The sequence below is a fragment of the Neltuma alba genome, unplaced genomic scaffold (genome assembly GCF_004799145.2).
Source record: "Neltuma alba isolate B1F8T4 unplaced genomic scaffold, ASM479914v2 tig00011509_pilon, whole genome shotgun sequence".
NCBI lineage: Eukaryota > Viridiplantae > Streptophyta > Magnoliopsida > Fabales > Fabaceae > Neltuma > Neltuma alba.
Genome location: NW_021636177.1, coordinates 234353 through 252448, shown reverse-complemented (window position 1 = coordinate 252448; position 18096 = coordinate 234353). Strand labels below are relative to the sequence as shown.

The 18096-nt window shown below is 31.6% G+C and overlaps 1 protein-coding gene across 1 annotated transcript; it reads right to left on the bottom strand.

The window, feature by feature from the left end:
• Nucleotides 1–14242: 14242 nt before the first annotated feature.
• LOC114714532 (cytochrome P450 78A7-like) lies at nt 14243–16059 on the bottom strand. Its single transcript, XM_028899275.1, is given in 4 exon segments — nt 14243–14964; nt 15050–15351; nt 15354–15916; nt 15918–16059. Coding segments are annotated over 4 exon segments (1620 nt in total). The 5' UTR covers nt 16049–16059; the 3' UTR covers nt 14243–14340.
• Nucleotides 16060–18096: the final 2037 nt, after the last annotated feature.

Genomic DNA, 18096 nt, shown 5'->3' with positions numbered 1-18096 from the left:
TTTCGATATCATTAAGAATTTTAACTAAATCCAATAGGATTATAGTAATATTTTAATGTGAAGATCCATTTACAACCTCAATAGCGACTATTAACAACCGAATGAGAAGGCATTAACAACCTAAGCAGTATCCGTTAACAACTTACTCTATAGAATTATATAACCTCCGCGTAAGAGTAAATTATAACCAAATAGTATAATACAACAACTTTAACATTAAAATGGGAAGCTTTTTGATATCATTAAGAATTTTAACCAAACTCAATAGGATTATAGCAACATTTTAATGCGAAAATCCATTTACAACATCAACAGTAAGTATTAATAACCTAAGGAGAATTGTTAACAACCTTAGCAGTGTCTGTTAACAACTAATTTTATCGGATAATATAACTTCTGACTATAACTAACTAAACTATAACTAAATAGTCTTAAAGTTAATCTTATATAGTTGTTAGAGGTTATATTATCCTATAAAGTCAATTATTAATAGATACTGCCTAGATTGTCAACAGCTCTCTTTGGGTTATTAATACTCACCATTGAGATTGTAAATGGATCTTCGCATTAAAATGTTGCTATAATCATATTGGGTTTAGTTAAAATTCTTAATAATATCAAAAAGCTTTCCATTTTAGTATTAAAGTTGTTGTATTATACTATTTGGTTATAATTTACTCTTATGCGGAGGTTATATAATTCTATAGAGTAAGTTGTTAATGGCTACTGCTTAGGTTGTTAATGCCCTCTCATTCGGTTGTTAATAATCGCTGTTGAGATTGTAAATGGATATTCGCATTAAAATATTACTATAATCCTATTGAATCTAGTTAAAATTCTTAATGATATCAAAAAGCTTCCCATTTTAGTGTTAAAGTTGTTGTATTATATTATTTGGTTATAATTTACTCTTATGTAGAGGTTATATAATTCTATAAAGTAAGTTGTTAACGGATACTGCTAGGGTTGTTAACGCCTTCTCATTAGGTTGTTAATAGTCGCTGCTGAGGTTGTAAATCGTAATAACAGAGCAAATGTGAATCTGGAATATGAGGGGCAATAATGTCATTTTACAAAACGAAAATATTACTCTGAGGTCCCTTGGGACCTGTCAGTGATTTTGACATTTCGTAAGACCTCAGAGTAATAAATTGTCTTCTGTGGGACCTGTTAGTGATTTTCCCAAAAAAAAATTAATTAGTTTGTTATATATTTAGAGAGGTTGTTATTTATGAAAACAAAAGGAGCTAGGGGAGTAGGAAGGAGGGGGAGGCTAAAGTAGCTGTGCGTCTGATCAGTGTCCGCCAACAGACTCAACCAATGCAAACACATTCAATTCAATTAATTTCGACTCATCAATCACTCAACCAACCAAAGCCTTGGCACGCACTTCATCCCCATCCCCTCCTTCTGCAGTTCTCCTTCCCCCCTAATATTTTTTTTTCCGATGAGCGTACTCTGATATTCGATCCGCTTTAGCTACTGCAGAGACTCGCATGGAGGGCCACTTTTCGAAGCCAGTACGTCCATTCACAATTCGAAGATTTACTTTTTCTTTGGATTGAAAAGAAACTAGGGAGGAAAGGAAATTAGAGAAAAAAACATAAAGAGAAATAAACAGGGAAGAAAATGTGAAAAGAAGAAAAAATAAAATAGGCCTCATCTATCATTTTCTTTTCATACTTTTTCCGTCTCTTATTATAAAATCTACTTAACTATATTATGTGATTTAAAAAAAATGTTAAAATTAATTAAGGTAATAATATTTTTTCCAAATATACATCCTTATTTATAAATGGGTAGGTGTGAGTGAGAAAAAAATGAGAGAGAATGTATGGAAAAAAAGATAATGAGAGAAAATATATTAATTAAGGATAACATGGGTAAAAATATATTTATTGTTTAGACAAATTCAAAAAGGATCTTATAAATAGGAACAAACCAATTTAAAAAATTAGATCTTATAATAATGGACGGAGGAGTATATGAAGAGACTTGGAAAAGAAAACAAGATTTCCATAACTTTTTATTTCTTTATTTTAAAACTATATTTTTATTAAATAACTTGGTTTTAAAACATAATAATTTGAGAGTATATATAAATCAAATAACTTGATTTTAAATTATTTGATAATGCTAATATTAATATAATTTTTTTATTGTAATATTTAATTTAATTGTAAATATGATACATTTTGATAAGGATATTTTAATTATTTAGATATTTGCTAATTTTTTTTTTAATATTTTCTCTTATCCGTCCAAACAAGCAAATAAGAGGGATGATAACAATTTTTTTTTTTTTAATCTTTTCCTTCTCTCTATTTTCTCCGTTCCCATTTTCTTTCCTCTCACCAGAGCCTTAGACTCTGGACTTTACTTCCTAGCGCCTCATCTTATCTTATTAGACCAACTGTATCTTGCTTCCCCTCTGGTATTAACGCCATCTTTGGCACTCTCACATGACTCCACTCATCGCAAATAACTGATTTATAAAAATTAAAAATATTAATTAAATCAATTATTTACAAAAAAATGGGTGTTGATTTTGTAAATTAAAAAAATCTAATCATTTGTGTTATAACTTAATAAAAAAACTTTAATACATATAATTGTTAGTCTTAAAAAAAAATTATAAACAAGACATATCGCGAATGACGGCAAGCTATTCAAAAGAGCCAAGAGATGTTTCCAAAGCTTGGGGCTTAGGTCGTAGGTCAAGCTAGCAGACGAAAGGTTCGAATAAACTTGTGACCAGTCTCGGGTATGGGCGTTGATGGAGACTCGCAGCTGAACAAGAAGCAATGGTCTCTGGTTCGGCCTAGTGCCTACATCACGGTTGCTTGCTCACCAAGCCATTCTGACTTTTCGCTTCTTTCTTTACAGTCAGTCTCACTCCTCTCCTGATCTATAAAAATAAACTTTTATTTTTAATATAAAAATTAGGTAATTAATTTTAAAATATTAAAAAATTAGTTAATTTAATTATTTATAATAATAAAAATGGTTCTTTTTAAAATGTCCTTGTTAATTATGTATATAAGTATATTAGTTAAAACTGTCATTTGATGAAACTTTTAACATATATAACAATTATAACAACTATTTTGAAAAAAATAAATATGAGAGACAATATGAATTGAGATTTAATATTTAGGATCAAATTAAATGTCATATTGGTTCTTATAATAAGTATTAGATGTAGTATTTAATTAGCTCAATTTTTTAGGACCATAGAGAGTATTAAATACTATCTCCGGTCCTAATCATAAGAGCTAGTTGATTAATTTGAGGAGATTAAAAAAAAGTTAAGTTAGTTATTTATCATAAATAGGTGTTGTCTTTCCTACAATATTCTTGTTAATCAAGTGTATTGGCTAGAACTACTATTGTTAGAAGGATTATCTTAGGAAAAAAATACATAAATATTAGAGACAAAATAGATTAGGGTTTTATATTTAAAATTAAAATAAAAATCAAACATTACGAATCAGAAATAGTATTATGAGTTTTATTTTTCAAATCAAATATGCCATCAGCGTCTTCTTCATTCACTGTCAATATGTGAATGATATAAGATTTTTTTATTAAAGATAATACTATTTGAGATATCATTGAATACTAAATAAATATAGAGGGATCTTTTGCTGAGAAGTTAAATTTTGATTCACAGTGTCATAAGATGAGCTATCACCTCTTGCTAGATGCAATCACAATTGATTTTATGAAGAATTATAATCAAGTCTTAGAGAAGAGAAATAATTACTAAAAGATCCTAATAACAACTTAAGTAGTCTGTAATGACAAGTTTTATAGAGAATGACAACTTCTACGACTTGTTTTGTAATACTACCTCCGATCCTTAATATAAGACCCTGTTTGACTTTTATTTTGATCATAAATATAAGATCTCAATCCATTTTGTCTCTCATATTTACTTAATTTTTTCCAAAATAGTCCTTCTAATAATTATAGTTCTAGTCAATACACTTGATTAGCATGGATATTTTAAGAAAGACAACACCTATTTAGGACAAATAATTAACTCAATTTACTTTTTTAATCTTTTCAAATTAGTCAACTGATTCTTATAATTAGGATCAGAGGTAGTTTTTGTTTTTTCCCAGAGGATTTGATTATAATGCTCTCTTGATTCTGTACCATGTAGTTGGTCCTTTCTCGCAATGCTTCAAGGTCCATAGGCGAAAGAACAGGACAGAAGGGTGTATTATTTAGAAATAGGGAATACTATAATTTGGATTTGAGAAGGCCCACTAAGATACAGAAATATAAGAGAGGGGGGAAGAGGTCACGCGTACGAGTACGAGCGTGTCGTGAAGGGAGGAAGGAAAAGGACGATAATAATAAAGAAGGCGCAGTAAATAATTTTGCCGTTTTCACGTGCTTTTGGTCTCCCTTTTCTGACATGCAAAATATATGTGAGGATTTGTGATATTTTTTGATTTTGATAGCAGAGAGACAGCACTAGGACGGATGATGCCATCACCAGTGCTTCCACTGTTCATCATATCCCGCGATAAGCGGCTGGCATATAACTAGCTACTTAGCTGGCTTCTCCCCCACCTTTCTGTCCCTCCCCCTCTTGTCATTTCCTTCCCCACTTCTCCTACTTCATCAACTTTGTCTTGCGTTTCCACTTACCAATGATTCAATAATTTCATTTATGCTATTTTTAATTTTTAATATAAGATCTTATTTAATTTTTATTTTAAATCTTAAATGTAAGACTCTGATTCATTTTGTTTTTTATATTTATCTATTTTTTTCAAAATAATCCTTCTAATAATAGTAATTCTAACAAATAAATTTGATTAGCAAGGATATTTTAAGAAAAACAATATCTATTTATTACAAATAACTAATTTAACTTATTTCCTTAATCTATTCAAATTAGACAACTAGCTTTTATATTTAGGACTGAAGATAGTAGTTTATAAATAAGATTTTATAATTAGAATAGATGGGCAGTATTTTTTCATGCACATGCATTGCTGTAAATATTGAAATGATTTATAAGTAATATTTCAAATATAATTTACAGAATATAAAATAAGTATGTGAGAAGAGTTTTATTTTAACTTACATGAAAATGTTTATAACCACTTTTATAACATTAATCCAAACAAGCCAGAAAAGTTGTTTTCATTTGGGAGGATGGAAAGGCGTTTTTATCCTAAAAAAATCAATCTCATAATTAAATTTTCAATAATCAATACCACCTCTCTCGTAGCTTTTCTCAGTCTTGGATTTATTGAATCCAACTAATAAATAACCTCTTATACTAAATCTTTTTTTTATAGGTTTTTTAATTTCAATCCTGGTCTCTTAATACGGCTTAAAATATTTTGTGTTCATTAATTACTATGAAGTATTTTTTTTTGAAATATATTTAATATTCTAAAATATTTTGTATTGTAATTTTGTCTTTAAAGTATTAAGGTGTTGAATACATCCCAAAAAACACTTCATATTAATGAATGAACTATTAAAATAATTTAAACTATAAATTGTGCAAATCAAGTTTTTAAGATTTTAAATTTTTTATATGTGATACTACATTCATAATTTTATAACATTTTGAATCTTAAAAATTTATTTGTTAATTTTTTTGGCGTAAACTCAGAGTTTTCTCAAGCCATTTTATACTTGGGACTAATTTCTCTCGAGTCAAGAGTATTAAGATTAAAACCCTCCTAACAAGTGCGTTTCCTGAAAGTTGAACTTGTATTCTTCTTTTTTCATGATTTAAACAGTTTATTTGGTAATTTAATAATAAGGGTAGGGTAAGAGAAATGGGGGGAAAATTAAAAAAAATTGAGGAAATGATCGAAAATTCAAAATAACACTTATTTGTTTCTCTCTCCTCCCCATCTTCATATCCAGTTTGAATACTTGTCAAGAATATTAAGTGATAAGTAACCAAATTTATTATAGGGAAAACCATATTGGAGGTACCTATATTTTTTTTCAATTTTTAATTTGGTACCTATGTATTTTTTTTTTTAACTAAATCTTTATTTTCTTCTATTAACATCATTAATCCTTATATAGAGACTAAAAATATCAATAGAACAAAGTTATAAGAGCTAATATTGCTAAAAAGATAAAATTAAATGTTTAATTAAAGGAAAAAACACATAGGTACCCAAAGAGAAAGTATAGGTACCTTCAATATGGTTTTCCCTTTATCATATATGAAGGGTTCAAATTAAATTTGAACTGTCCACATTTTAAATTCTAACTAATTAATTTTAGAAATATTTTATACCTTCTAAATAATTATTTTAAAAATAAAAAATAAATTTGGAGCATTCAGATTAGTTAAGAATTGGTCATCAATCTGAGGTGCTGGACTGGTTATCATCATATATTTATAAGTTAAGGTTGGCTAAAAAAAAAAATCTTCAATTCATAAGTTAGGACTCTGAACCTAGCATTCGGTTCAATCTGATTTTAACCTAGCATTCGGTTCAATCTGATTTTAACTTGTGGATTATTGGGTTGAATTGAGTCGGGTTAGTTTATTCTTGAATTGGGATAACCTAGATTTTTAGTTTGCAAAAACTATTACTAGTACAATTTAAAATCAACAATATATGGCTTAGCTGAAAATTTTCCACCTGGGATCACATCAAAATCACTTTTTTTGTTGGACTCAACAAAATCACTTATTTTAATCCAAAACGTTTTTAAATACGCGTAGTGTAATACTCCTCCGGTCCTTAATATAATATCTATTTAACTAATTTAATTATATTAAAAAAGTTAGGTAAGTTAGTTAATTATAAGAAACGTGATATGTTTTTCTTAAAATACTATAATCATCTTTCTTAATACCCCCACTTCCTCTTCTACTAATTATGGTTAAGGGAGTATTCATAGGGATAATTTAAAAAAATTGATAAATATGATAAATAAATCTTATATTTAGGATCAAAACCAACTCAAAATAAAAGAGTAAATATTTTAAAAAAAAAGCTAATAGGCCTAAGCTAAATGTGGAGAAAAGGCTACCTAGAAGACTTGACTAGGACTCGCATCCTGGCAAACTGAAAAAAAAAAAAAAAAAGCTTAATTTGAGGATGGTGTAGAACAATGGTCCATACTTGATTGCTTATAATTAGATAACAGTTTATTTGGTATTGACAATATTAAATCTATAAATGACAATAAATTTTTATTAACTCTTCTTATTTAGTATAGAGTAATTTTCAACTTTTTTTGTTATTTTTTTAATACATCAATGTTAAAAATACAATAAAATGATTTAGAAATAAGATTAAAAAACTTCTTCTCACTCCCTCTCTGGGTGGTAATATGAAAAGTCGTGAAAAAAAAAACATTTTGATCTAAAATATCAAAGATTAACAGGATAATTAATAATAGTAAGAGAGAGAATTATAAGTGGAAAAAAATCACATTTTTTAATAAAAATAAAAAAATTAATTTTTAGTAAATTAAGAGAAGAAAATGTGAGGGAGGGTCATAATGAAAGTAGGGAAGGCAAGGGGTAGGGAGCTGAAGAGCAGAGCATAGGGTTGTGGCAGACAAGAGATAGAAAGGGGAGAGACAGAGTGGGGAGAGGGAAGATCTTTTTCTTGATGAGACGCCCAAACTGAACTGTCCCTCCACAGTAACTGCCACAGACAACTTCCCGTGGCCTCTCTTCCCCGTTCCTTTCCTTTTCGGCTTTTCTTTCTCTTTCCTCCCGTTCTATAACCGCCTCCCATCAATTATGCCCCATTTCTGTTCTCATGTGACGTATTTAGGTAAAAAAAAAATCATAATTTTAAAATATTTTTACAGTGTATGAAATAAATACAAGAAAAATTTATTTTAATTTATAAAAAATTAATTTTAAAAAAATACTTATACACTAATCCAAACACCCCCTATATATCCGGCATATCCCCCGAAATTGCTCCAAATTTCACTTTTTTGGAGAATTATAATCAGTCTTAATGAGATTTAGTTGCCCTGAAATTTATCAACAAGTAAAAAAAAAAAATAATGACAAATTATCAGAATAAAAAACAATAATTCCATTTTTTTATAGTGTATTTATACTATAAAATAACTCTTATATTTAGACTAGAAGAGCCATAGGTTCAAACCGATTACTTGTCATTTAAGATTTGTTAGTAATTAAATTTACTACTTAAGACTTCTTGATGATAATTCTTTTTTTTTTTTTGGGAATCTAAATTTCCCTCGTTGACTTGCATCCATAGTTTTCAAAATTTACTTCTTTTTATTCAAATAATCAATTATGTTATTTAAAAAACTGTTAAAATTAGTTAAAAATAATAAGTATATAAAAATTATTTTTTTTGAAAGATGCGCTTACTTATAAGTGAATTAAATGGTAGAGAATAAAAATAAAGAAAATAATGAACGAAAATATATGAGAGAAAATAATTAGAAATAAAATTGATAACAAAATCTTTAACATTCAAAGTGAATCCTGTAAAATAAGCGATAATATTTGAAAATTTAGATATAACAGAAGAGGACGGGGGAAGTACTTATCAAGCATAGTAAACTTGAAATTTAAAACACAAAATGAATTGAAATTTTTATTTATGATTAAAAGAAAGCTTTCGTTTAACTTCTATTAACTTCTATATTTACAACGGGAGATGTTAGTAAATTAGAAGGGCCATGTCTTTATTTATTGTAAGACCACTAAATTTGAAGGTCACACTTGTGGTCAAATTCTTTTGGTATAGCTTTAAATATTTTACAAAAATACTTGCGCAATTTATCGTTTTCAACATGATAGGGGGAAAAAATAATTAGTACTACCTCTTATCCTTAATATAAGAATAAATTGATTAATTTGATTAGATAAAAAAATTAGTTAAATTAGTTTAGTTTTGTAATAAATAGACGTATTTTTAAAATATTTTTGCTAATCAAGTATATTGGTTTACACCATCATCATTATAAGGACTACCTTATAAAATAGATAAATATGAGAGATAAAATAGATTTGGATCTTGTATTTAAAATAAAAAAAAATTAAATAAACTTTTATATTAGAACCGGAAATATAGTACGATAGACAAAAGAAAACAAAATCATTAAGTAAACAACCAAAGTCCTCAGCATGCTTTTACATTGTACAGTATCAAAGGAAATACTCAATTTATGTATTATTACAAGTAAATATATTCTCTTTATGTAAAACCTAGTGCTTTTTTTAAACAACTTTACATATGTATATGTATGTGTATGTGCATATATATATATATATATATATATATATATTTATTTTCAGTCTTGTACCTAAAAGCAACAAATAAATTTGGCTTGGCCACATTACAACTTTTCTCTGTTTTTTTTTTTCCCGAGAAGAGGACCTTTGACTTAGGTACTAATGATTTCATAAATTAAACCTATAGTTTTCCACCCGTCGTATCCCCAATTCGTGTCCTCTAAAGCCTAAAACCAGGGTTTGTATAAAATCATTATGCAAAATATTTATTTCAATATATACATATAAGTCTTAAACAATAAATTTATTTTTATTTGAATAGTGACCAATAATACATAAAATAGACGTTGTATTTTTTAAAATATTTTTGCTAATCAAGTATATTGGTTTACAACCGTCATCATTATAAGGACTACCTTATAAATAGATAAATATGAGAGATAAAATAGATTTGAATCTTATATTTAAAATAAAATAAAAATTAAACAACTTTTATATTAAGAACCGGAAATAATAGTACGATAGACAAAGAAACAAAATCATTAAGTAAACAACCAAAGTCCTCAGCATGCTTTTACACTGTACAGTATCAAAGGAAAATACTCAATTTAGTATTATTACAAGTTCTTCTTCTGATGATGACTTTTTTTTTTAAGCCAAAGAACTTATCTCGATCTTCTTCTTCAACAAACCCCCCCCCAATAAATGACTACTAAATTTGGAACTAATGTAAATATATTCTCTTTATGTAAAACCTAGTGCTCTTTTTAAACAACTTTACATATGTATATGTATGTGTATGTGCATATATATATATATATATATATATTTTATTTTCAGTCTTGTACCTAAAAGCAACAAATAAATTTGGCTTGGCCACATTACAACTTTTCTCTGTTTTTTTTTTTCCCGAGAAGAGGACCTTTGACTTAGGTACTAATAATTTCATAAATTAAACCTATAGTTTTCCACCGTCGTATCCCCAATTCGTGTCCTCTAAAGCCTAAAACCAGGGTTTGTATAAAATCATTATGCAAAATATTTATTTCAATATATACATATAAGTCTTAAACAATAAATTTATTTTTATTTGAATAGTGACCAATAATACATAATGCATACTAAGCCTATTTCTCATTATTTCAAAAAATAACTTTTATAATAATTTTTTTAAAATTCTGAATTAAGTTGATCAAGTAATGTGTACTGTTAATTAATTAACAGGGAAGCTGTCTCTAGATTCCTGACGAACCATAAATTAAAAAACATAAAATTACATATCACTAATGGTTTCATGTGGATATGTATCGAAAGATCTCCTTAAGAAAGGAATGATGATTTAAGTTTCGTAAGTGGGATCCCTGCTTTTATAATCAAATACTGTCTCTGATTTTTATAGAAGATCTCGTTTAACTTTTATTTTGATTCTAATTATAAGACGTCAATTCACTTTGTCTCTTATATTTATGTAATTTTTTTCAAAGTAATCATTCTAATAATAGCAGTTATAACCAATATATTTGATTAGTAAGGATATTTTAGAAAAGACAACACTTATTTATTACAAATAACTAACTTAACTTATTTTTTTAATCTTCTTAAATTAGTCAAATAACTCTTATAATTAGAACTGGAGGTAGTATATAAAATCACTAACCTAATTTGTGAAAGTTGGTCAAAACTCAAAAGTATATGCAGTTCTCAAGGGTTCAGAAAAGTCCCATATAATATACATAATTTCATCAAAGTATTTAAGTATTAAGAGAAATGAGGGTATTTGATGGATTCCAAAAGCACTTTTTAGAGGTATTTTCACATAAATTGAATATTTTTTTACATATTTATTTTGTATTTATAAAATCATTTTTAAAATCTTGATTTATTTCAAACACAAACACTAAGCAGAAATTGTATTTAATAATATATTATTATTTTTAAAAAGGCAACTAGGGCCCACCATAGTGTTGGCAAGGGGCGCGCGCATATATATATATATATATATATGTATGTGTATATGTATTTGGAGTGTTTTTAATTTTTTTATCCCTAAGATCGTTACTTTTGTTTAAATGATTTTTTTATAATAACTATTTTTTAAAAAAAATTAAATTTAACATGTCATTATTTTTAAATATTTTATCAATACTCAAAATCTCAATACCATTATTTTTGTTAACAATTTTAAAATAAAGACAAAGTTAAGAAATCATATTAAAATTTTATATAAAATTGAATGATTTAAAATATATTTTAGTGTTGTAATTCATCATGTGATTCATTTTTGACGGGTAAACATGAAACTGAGGGTTTAGAGAAAAGCCAAATCCATTTTACTCTCTTTCGTTCAAAATATAAGCTAAACTTTATTCATTACATTTATCAATAAACTAATTAAAATTAATTTGAAATAATAAATGTGTAACGCATATATTTGCTTTTCTTAATATAGAAGAGTAAATAAAAGATGTAATAAATAAATTAAAGAGAAAAAAGAATATATAGGGGTAAATTAAAAAAATTCATTAAATACTTGGATAAAAATAATGTTATCTTATAAAAAATAAACCCATTTAAAAAAATTTAGTTTATATTTTAAACCGGATGGAGTATTATTCAACCCAATTACAATTATGGATCTCCACATTATTAAACTGAGATGCCACGTGGAAACTGGCAAACTGAGGCTACCCAGTTCACGCTCTCTGCGTTCCGCGTGTAGAGCTTGTGAACAAGCAACGGTTTCCAAATTTAGAAGCAAGAGATGGGTGACACACCTAACTTAATACAACCTCCTCTTTGAATATAAGAGTTAAGTTTACACTACATAAATTATTGTTTTATATTTTTTTTTTACAAACTAGCTCTTATATTACCTCCGATCCTTAATATAAGACCCTATTTGATTTTTATTTTGATCCTAAATATAAGACCCGAATCCATTTTCTTTCATATTTATATATTTTTTTTAGAGTAGCCCTTTTAACAATGATAGTTCTAATTAATATACTAAATTAATAATAATATTTTAGAAAAGACAACACTTATTTTGGACAAATAACTAACTCAGCTTACTTCTTTAATCTCTTCAAATTAGTCAACTGGCTTTTATAATCAGGACCGAAGGTAGTATTACTTTTGATTTTTAATATAAAAGTCAATTGATTAATTTGAATAGATTAAAAATTAGTTAAGTTAATTATTTGTAATAAATAGATATTGTCCTTTCTAAAATATCCTTATTGATCAAGTATATGAGTCAGAACTACTATTATTACAAAGACTGTGTTCAAAAAATAAATATAAAAAAAAGGGTTTGAGATCTTATATTTAGGATTAAATAAAAATTAAATTATCTCTTATATTAAAGATTAGAAGTAGTATTTAAGATCGGATGTAGTGATTTTTTTTAAGGGTATCATTTGTAGTATCCAAAATTTGAAATTATTTTATTTTTGTTATGGACATAAAATTTGAAAATAGTAATTTCAATTCTTGAAATTTTATTTATTTTGGTTCATCTAAAAATTTGTCTTTGGAACCTTGCTTCAAGTACCAAAGTCCCTGAATTTGAATTTTACATACAAAAACCAAAATAAGATTAAGTGCCAAATGCTAAAGATGACAATAATGTTTTTTATGAGATTCAAATTTTTAAATAAAATTAATTTTTTTCACAAGATCGCAGAATATTAAATACATTTCTATTAATTTTATTTGTAATTAATTACATTTTTTCTTAATTTTCTCTCGCTTTCTCTCTTTCACTTATTCTTTAATTACGTTATCTAGTTTTGCATGTATTCTTTTTATTTTTTCTCCCTATTTCTTGTTCTGTAGAAGCATGTTCCCAAAAAAAAAAAATAACGTTCATTTCTATATATTAACATGTTGATTAATTTGTCAGCCGAAAACAAAACTTGTTGATCGGAACGGGTTTTTTTTTTTTTCCCGCCAGAGCTGATTGGAACTTAAAAGACATGAATCATTGTTAAAACATATAAAAAACTAGTTTCATATTTAATTTAGTCATAAATATAAGAACTCAGTCCTTTATATCTTATATTTGTCTATTTTTTTTTCAAAGTAATCTATATAATATCTAGTTTAATATTTAATTTAATCCTAAATATAAAATCTCAATCTACTGTCTCTTATATTTATTATTTTTTTAAAAATAATGTTAAAAGTTTCATATAATAATAATTCTAATAATACACATGACACCTATTTAATATAGACAACTAATTAACAAACTTTCTTAACCTATTCAAATTAATCAAGTAGGACTAGCTAAGCTATCCTACCACCCACATGGTTAGGCGATGTTTAGTATTGTATTGACTTTGAGCAAAACAATCACATTATGATTCAAACATTGTTTTGTTTTGTCAACTCCACATTTTGACCAACATCAACAAAATACAACTATCACAAAAAACTCAAGTGGATCATACAAATAATATTTTTCTTCAATCTCTCCCTAGTTTTAAGAAATAAAAGTCAGCATCAAATAACAGCCAGTATTCATCCGAATGTGACTAAATTGCATATTTCATTCGTTATCATACTATACAGCAGTAGTTATAGACTGCAAAACCATAAAAATAAACCTCGTCAGTAAACATAGTTTAGAAGTTACGAATATTTTCGTTCGTAATTGCCAGGCAAAAACAACAATACTTTGACAAGCAAGACTGATAAAATAAAAGCGGAGCAAAGATAAATTCGGCACATGCAAAGAAACCCGACAATGACTTGACCAAAATGGTAGTCCTCCCTCTATAAAACCGTACAAAGTGAAAACTCACCAAGCACAAACAGTATTTTTGTCTGGACGCACCGTACAAATTTATATGATAACACCATAGAATGGCCCCGAACTTGGAACTTGGGAATATTATAAAAAAGTTACACTACATGCGTTCGCATTGAAGACCCTAGGTTCTTTTTTAACTGCAAAAGCTGCCTCATAAACATATACAAATTGCATATTTTAGAAAAAGGTCAAACAAACTCGTAAAATTAAACTATCTGGCCAAGCCCCTAATATATCCCTAACCATAACTTCACCAAATACGTCATTACAGGGACCTTATAGATTTTTAACCATGCCTTCTTTCAACGGCCATGGCATGCAGTGGGTGTTTCATTTCGCAGGACAGCTTTAGAACCTCGGAGAGATCAACGGGTCGAGTCGGATCCTGGACCCACTTGAACCGTTGAACCAGCTTGGCCACCCACAGCGACACCGTCACGAGGCCAAGGTTTTTCCCCGGACAGACCCTTCGTCCCGCCCCGAACGGTGCCAGACGCAGATCAGAACCCCTGACGTCCACGTCAGCGCCACCTTCGTTCTCGACAAACCTCTCCGGCGAGAACTCGAGCGGGGAATCCCACACACGGGGGTCGTGCGTAATAGCCCACATGTTCACCATGGCGGTTGTGTTGGCGGGAACCACCATCCCGTTGCTTAGGTGGACGTCCGACGTGGATAGTCGGGCCCACGACAGGAGTGGACCAGGCGGATGAACTCGCAGTGATTCCTTCACCACCGCCTGTAAGTACGGCATTCTCGCCACGTCGGCGTCCGTCACAATTCCTTCGTCCCCAACAATCCCGTAGATTTCACTGTAGAGCTTATCCTGCACCTTCGGGTTCAAAATCAACTCTGCCATTGCCCACTCGGTCAGAAGCGCCGTCGTATCTGTCCCTCTGAATACCATTTCCTACAAAATTTAACACCCAAGTCACTTCGGTTCAACAGAAGAAACTAACTTCACAGCTTAATTAACTAATGAACATATTACATACCCATAACACAGCAATCATATCATCCTCTTCAAGCTTGTCTTCTCCTTCCAAGGAAAGCAGCACGTCGACGAAATCATCGTTATCGGTGGGTTTTCCAGACTTGGCGGCTCGGTGCTCTTCTATGATGGCGCCGACGAATTTTCTGACACGAGGAACAAGTTTCGAGCAACGTTCATTTATATGATGCGGGTCATAGATAGCGCTAAGCCATGGAAGATAATCAGACCAGTTGAAAGCCCCAAGAAGCTCAAAACCTTCTCGAACCATATCCTCGAGCTCTTTAAGTTCTTCGCTCTTATCGATGGATCGTACCTTTTGCCGAAGACGCTACCCATTATGTTGTTGAGAGAAGCTGCTTGGAGATGCTTTCGTAGAGACACGGTTCCAAGTTGCTTCTGTTCGTTTGCTATGTTGCGCAGCATGGCGGCGCACTCAAGCTGGCGTCCTTTTTCGTGGGCTATAATTCGCCGAGGTGCAAACAAGTGGGACGAAGCTATCCTCCTGAGAAGACGCCAGTAGCTTCCATTGGGAGCAAAGCCGATGGCTCGGCTAAACATGAGGCTCTTGGCCGACTGCTTGAGAGGGCGGTCGGCGAAGTGAGGGGAGGTCAGAATTTCGCGGGCAGTGGTTGGATCAGAGGCCACAACAACAGGAGTACTCAAGCCGAGGCTGAAAGCCATGAGCTGAGTATTATCCCGAGCCCAGGCCATGGCGGCGAGTGACCGGTGAGCCAACCCACGGCTCAAGCTAAACAAACTGCCAAAAACAGGAAGACCCCGAGGACCAGGGATAGGAACTCGCCCTCTAGAGTTACGACCATTTTTCCAGGCGAGACCGCCACGAGAGAAGGCCCAGGTGAGAAGGCCAATAGAGAAAGGCAAGAAAGATGGAAAGCAAAGCGTAGGCGTCGCCGACAAAGTGTTCGGCGCCAAGAAAAGCAGGGAGGGTGAAAACCCACAAGTTCGCGGGCTTCGTAGCCGTACACGAACCCACCTCCATCTAAAGAGGCTTCGTGTAGAAATTAACAGCAGAGAATAAATCAGAGACAACAAAGAAAACACGAGAATGCTCTCAGAGCAATGGGTTGTTGAGGGAGAAGTACTACTACGAATATATATTGCTCGGAGGTGAAAAGTACAAGTAGAGGGGCTTGGGTTAAAAAGGAGATGGCCGTAGTAATTGATGGATAATAATAAGTTAATGCATATAGTGATTATGAATGAGGAGAGAGAGAGGAGGGTTCACGTGAAAACAGGAAGGTGGAGAGAGAGTGGGGTATGGTATGTGGAGGGGGTGCGATGGCAGAGAAGAGAGAGATGTGTGGTTGGGGAAGGAGGCACAAAGAGGAGAGAAGGGGGGAGGGAGCTTAAAATTACGGCCCCAAAGACGGCGACCTATGTAATGCATCGAGAGCAGCAACGCTAGTCATTTAATGTGTCTTTATGTGATGCCGTTGCCCTAGACTACTAGACTTGATCCACAGCCTAGTGCTGCTTCCTCATCAGTGAATGAATACTGAGAACATATTTAGGGAGTCGTAAGAAGCAGCAAAATATCTCCAACGTAAAAAACCACAAAAAAAAAAGGTGTAGCCAGAACTTATCATTGCATTTTGTTTACTTGTGAGATCTTTTGGGTAATTGCATTGCATACTTGAAACTCGTTGTAATATTTTCATGGAAAAATGCAAATGGATGGTTCCAATTGTTTTAGAGGCAATTCGTAGAGTGATAGCTTTCTCTCGCTACCAGAGTGAGCTCTTTTCTCTCTCACCTAGGGGTCTTGTTACCATCCTCATGTGGCCTTTTCCAGTTGTTCTTAAGAATCTTCCCCATTCTTTGTCGGTTATCACCCACTGTGATGACCTAAAGTGAGTGAGTAAGAGTGCCTTCCTAAGATTAGTGAGAGTTGCGGAGAAGAGTGTGAGTCCAGCAAAATCAGAGTCTTGGAGGTGGGCGGTAGGTTTTGGTAGTGTCACGAAGGAATGGAAGTGGGGCAGGGTTCCTCCGCAGGGAATCAAGGAAGAATCCAACTTGAACGAAATCAACAAGTCTGGATGGGTGGTTCACTAATAGGAAGGTTGGATGTGACCAAAGATTTGCATAAAGGAACTGTTATCTTTGTGGTGCGAAAAGGATAGAACTTGAAAGGCGAGATTGAAGTCTTAGATATAGAGAAAAATGTGTTTGTTTTCCAATTTGCGGAAAGAGACGACTTTCATCATGTCCTTTGTGGAAGACCATGGGCAATACAATCACACCTACTAAACTTGCAGCTGTGGGAAGACGATATGATATATAAAGAGGTGTGCTTTCACAAATGCTCATTCTGGATCCAATTCCATGGGCTCCTCTTTATCTTCATGAACAAAATGAACGCTATCAAGATAGGCAATGAGGTTGGAGAGGTGATGATGGCTGAAGACCCACTGAGAGATGGACGCACGATACGTAACTTTTTATGGGCCCGAGTGCTAATACATATCAGAGACCCCTTAATCACTAGCTTCTTGGTCCCTAGGCCAGGAAAAGAAGATGTCTAGATAGAAGTGAAGTATGAGAGACTTCCAAGTATTTGTTACAAATGTGGAATCATCGGACATGAACAATGTTTGTGTAAAAAGGAGGACGTAATGGTGGAAGAAGAGATTTCCTTTGGAAGCTAGTGAAGGTAGCACTGCCAAAGATGATGGAACACAAATCAAGCCGGTGAACCTGGAATGGTGTGACTCAAAGGAGATGTCGAAACCTCCGGAGAGCAGGGCGACGCGTCCTACAACCCACGCGTCTGACATGGCAATTCATAATGGTGGAAGAAGAGATTTCCTTTGGAAGCTAGTTGAAGGTAGCACTGCCAAAGATGATGGAACAACAAATCAAGCCGGTGAACCTGGAATGGTGTGACTCAAAGGAGATGTCGAAACCTCCGGAGAGCAGGGCGACGCGTCCTACAACCCACGCGTCTGACATGGCAATTCATAAGGTAGGATGTCCTATACCTCTAGACAAGTTCGGCGAATGTGATAGGCAAGAGACGGGCTGTTAGAG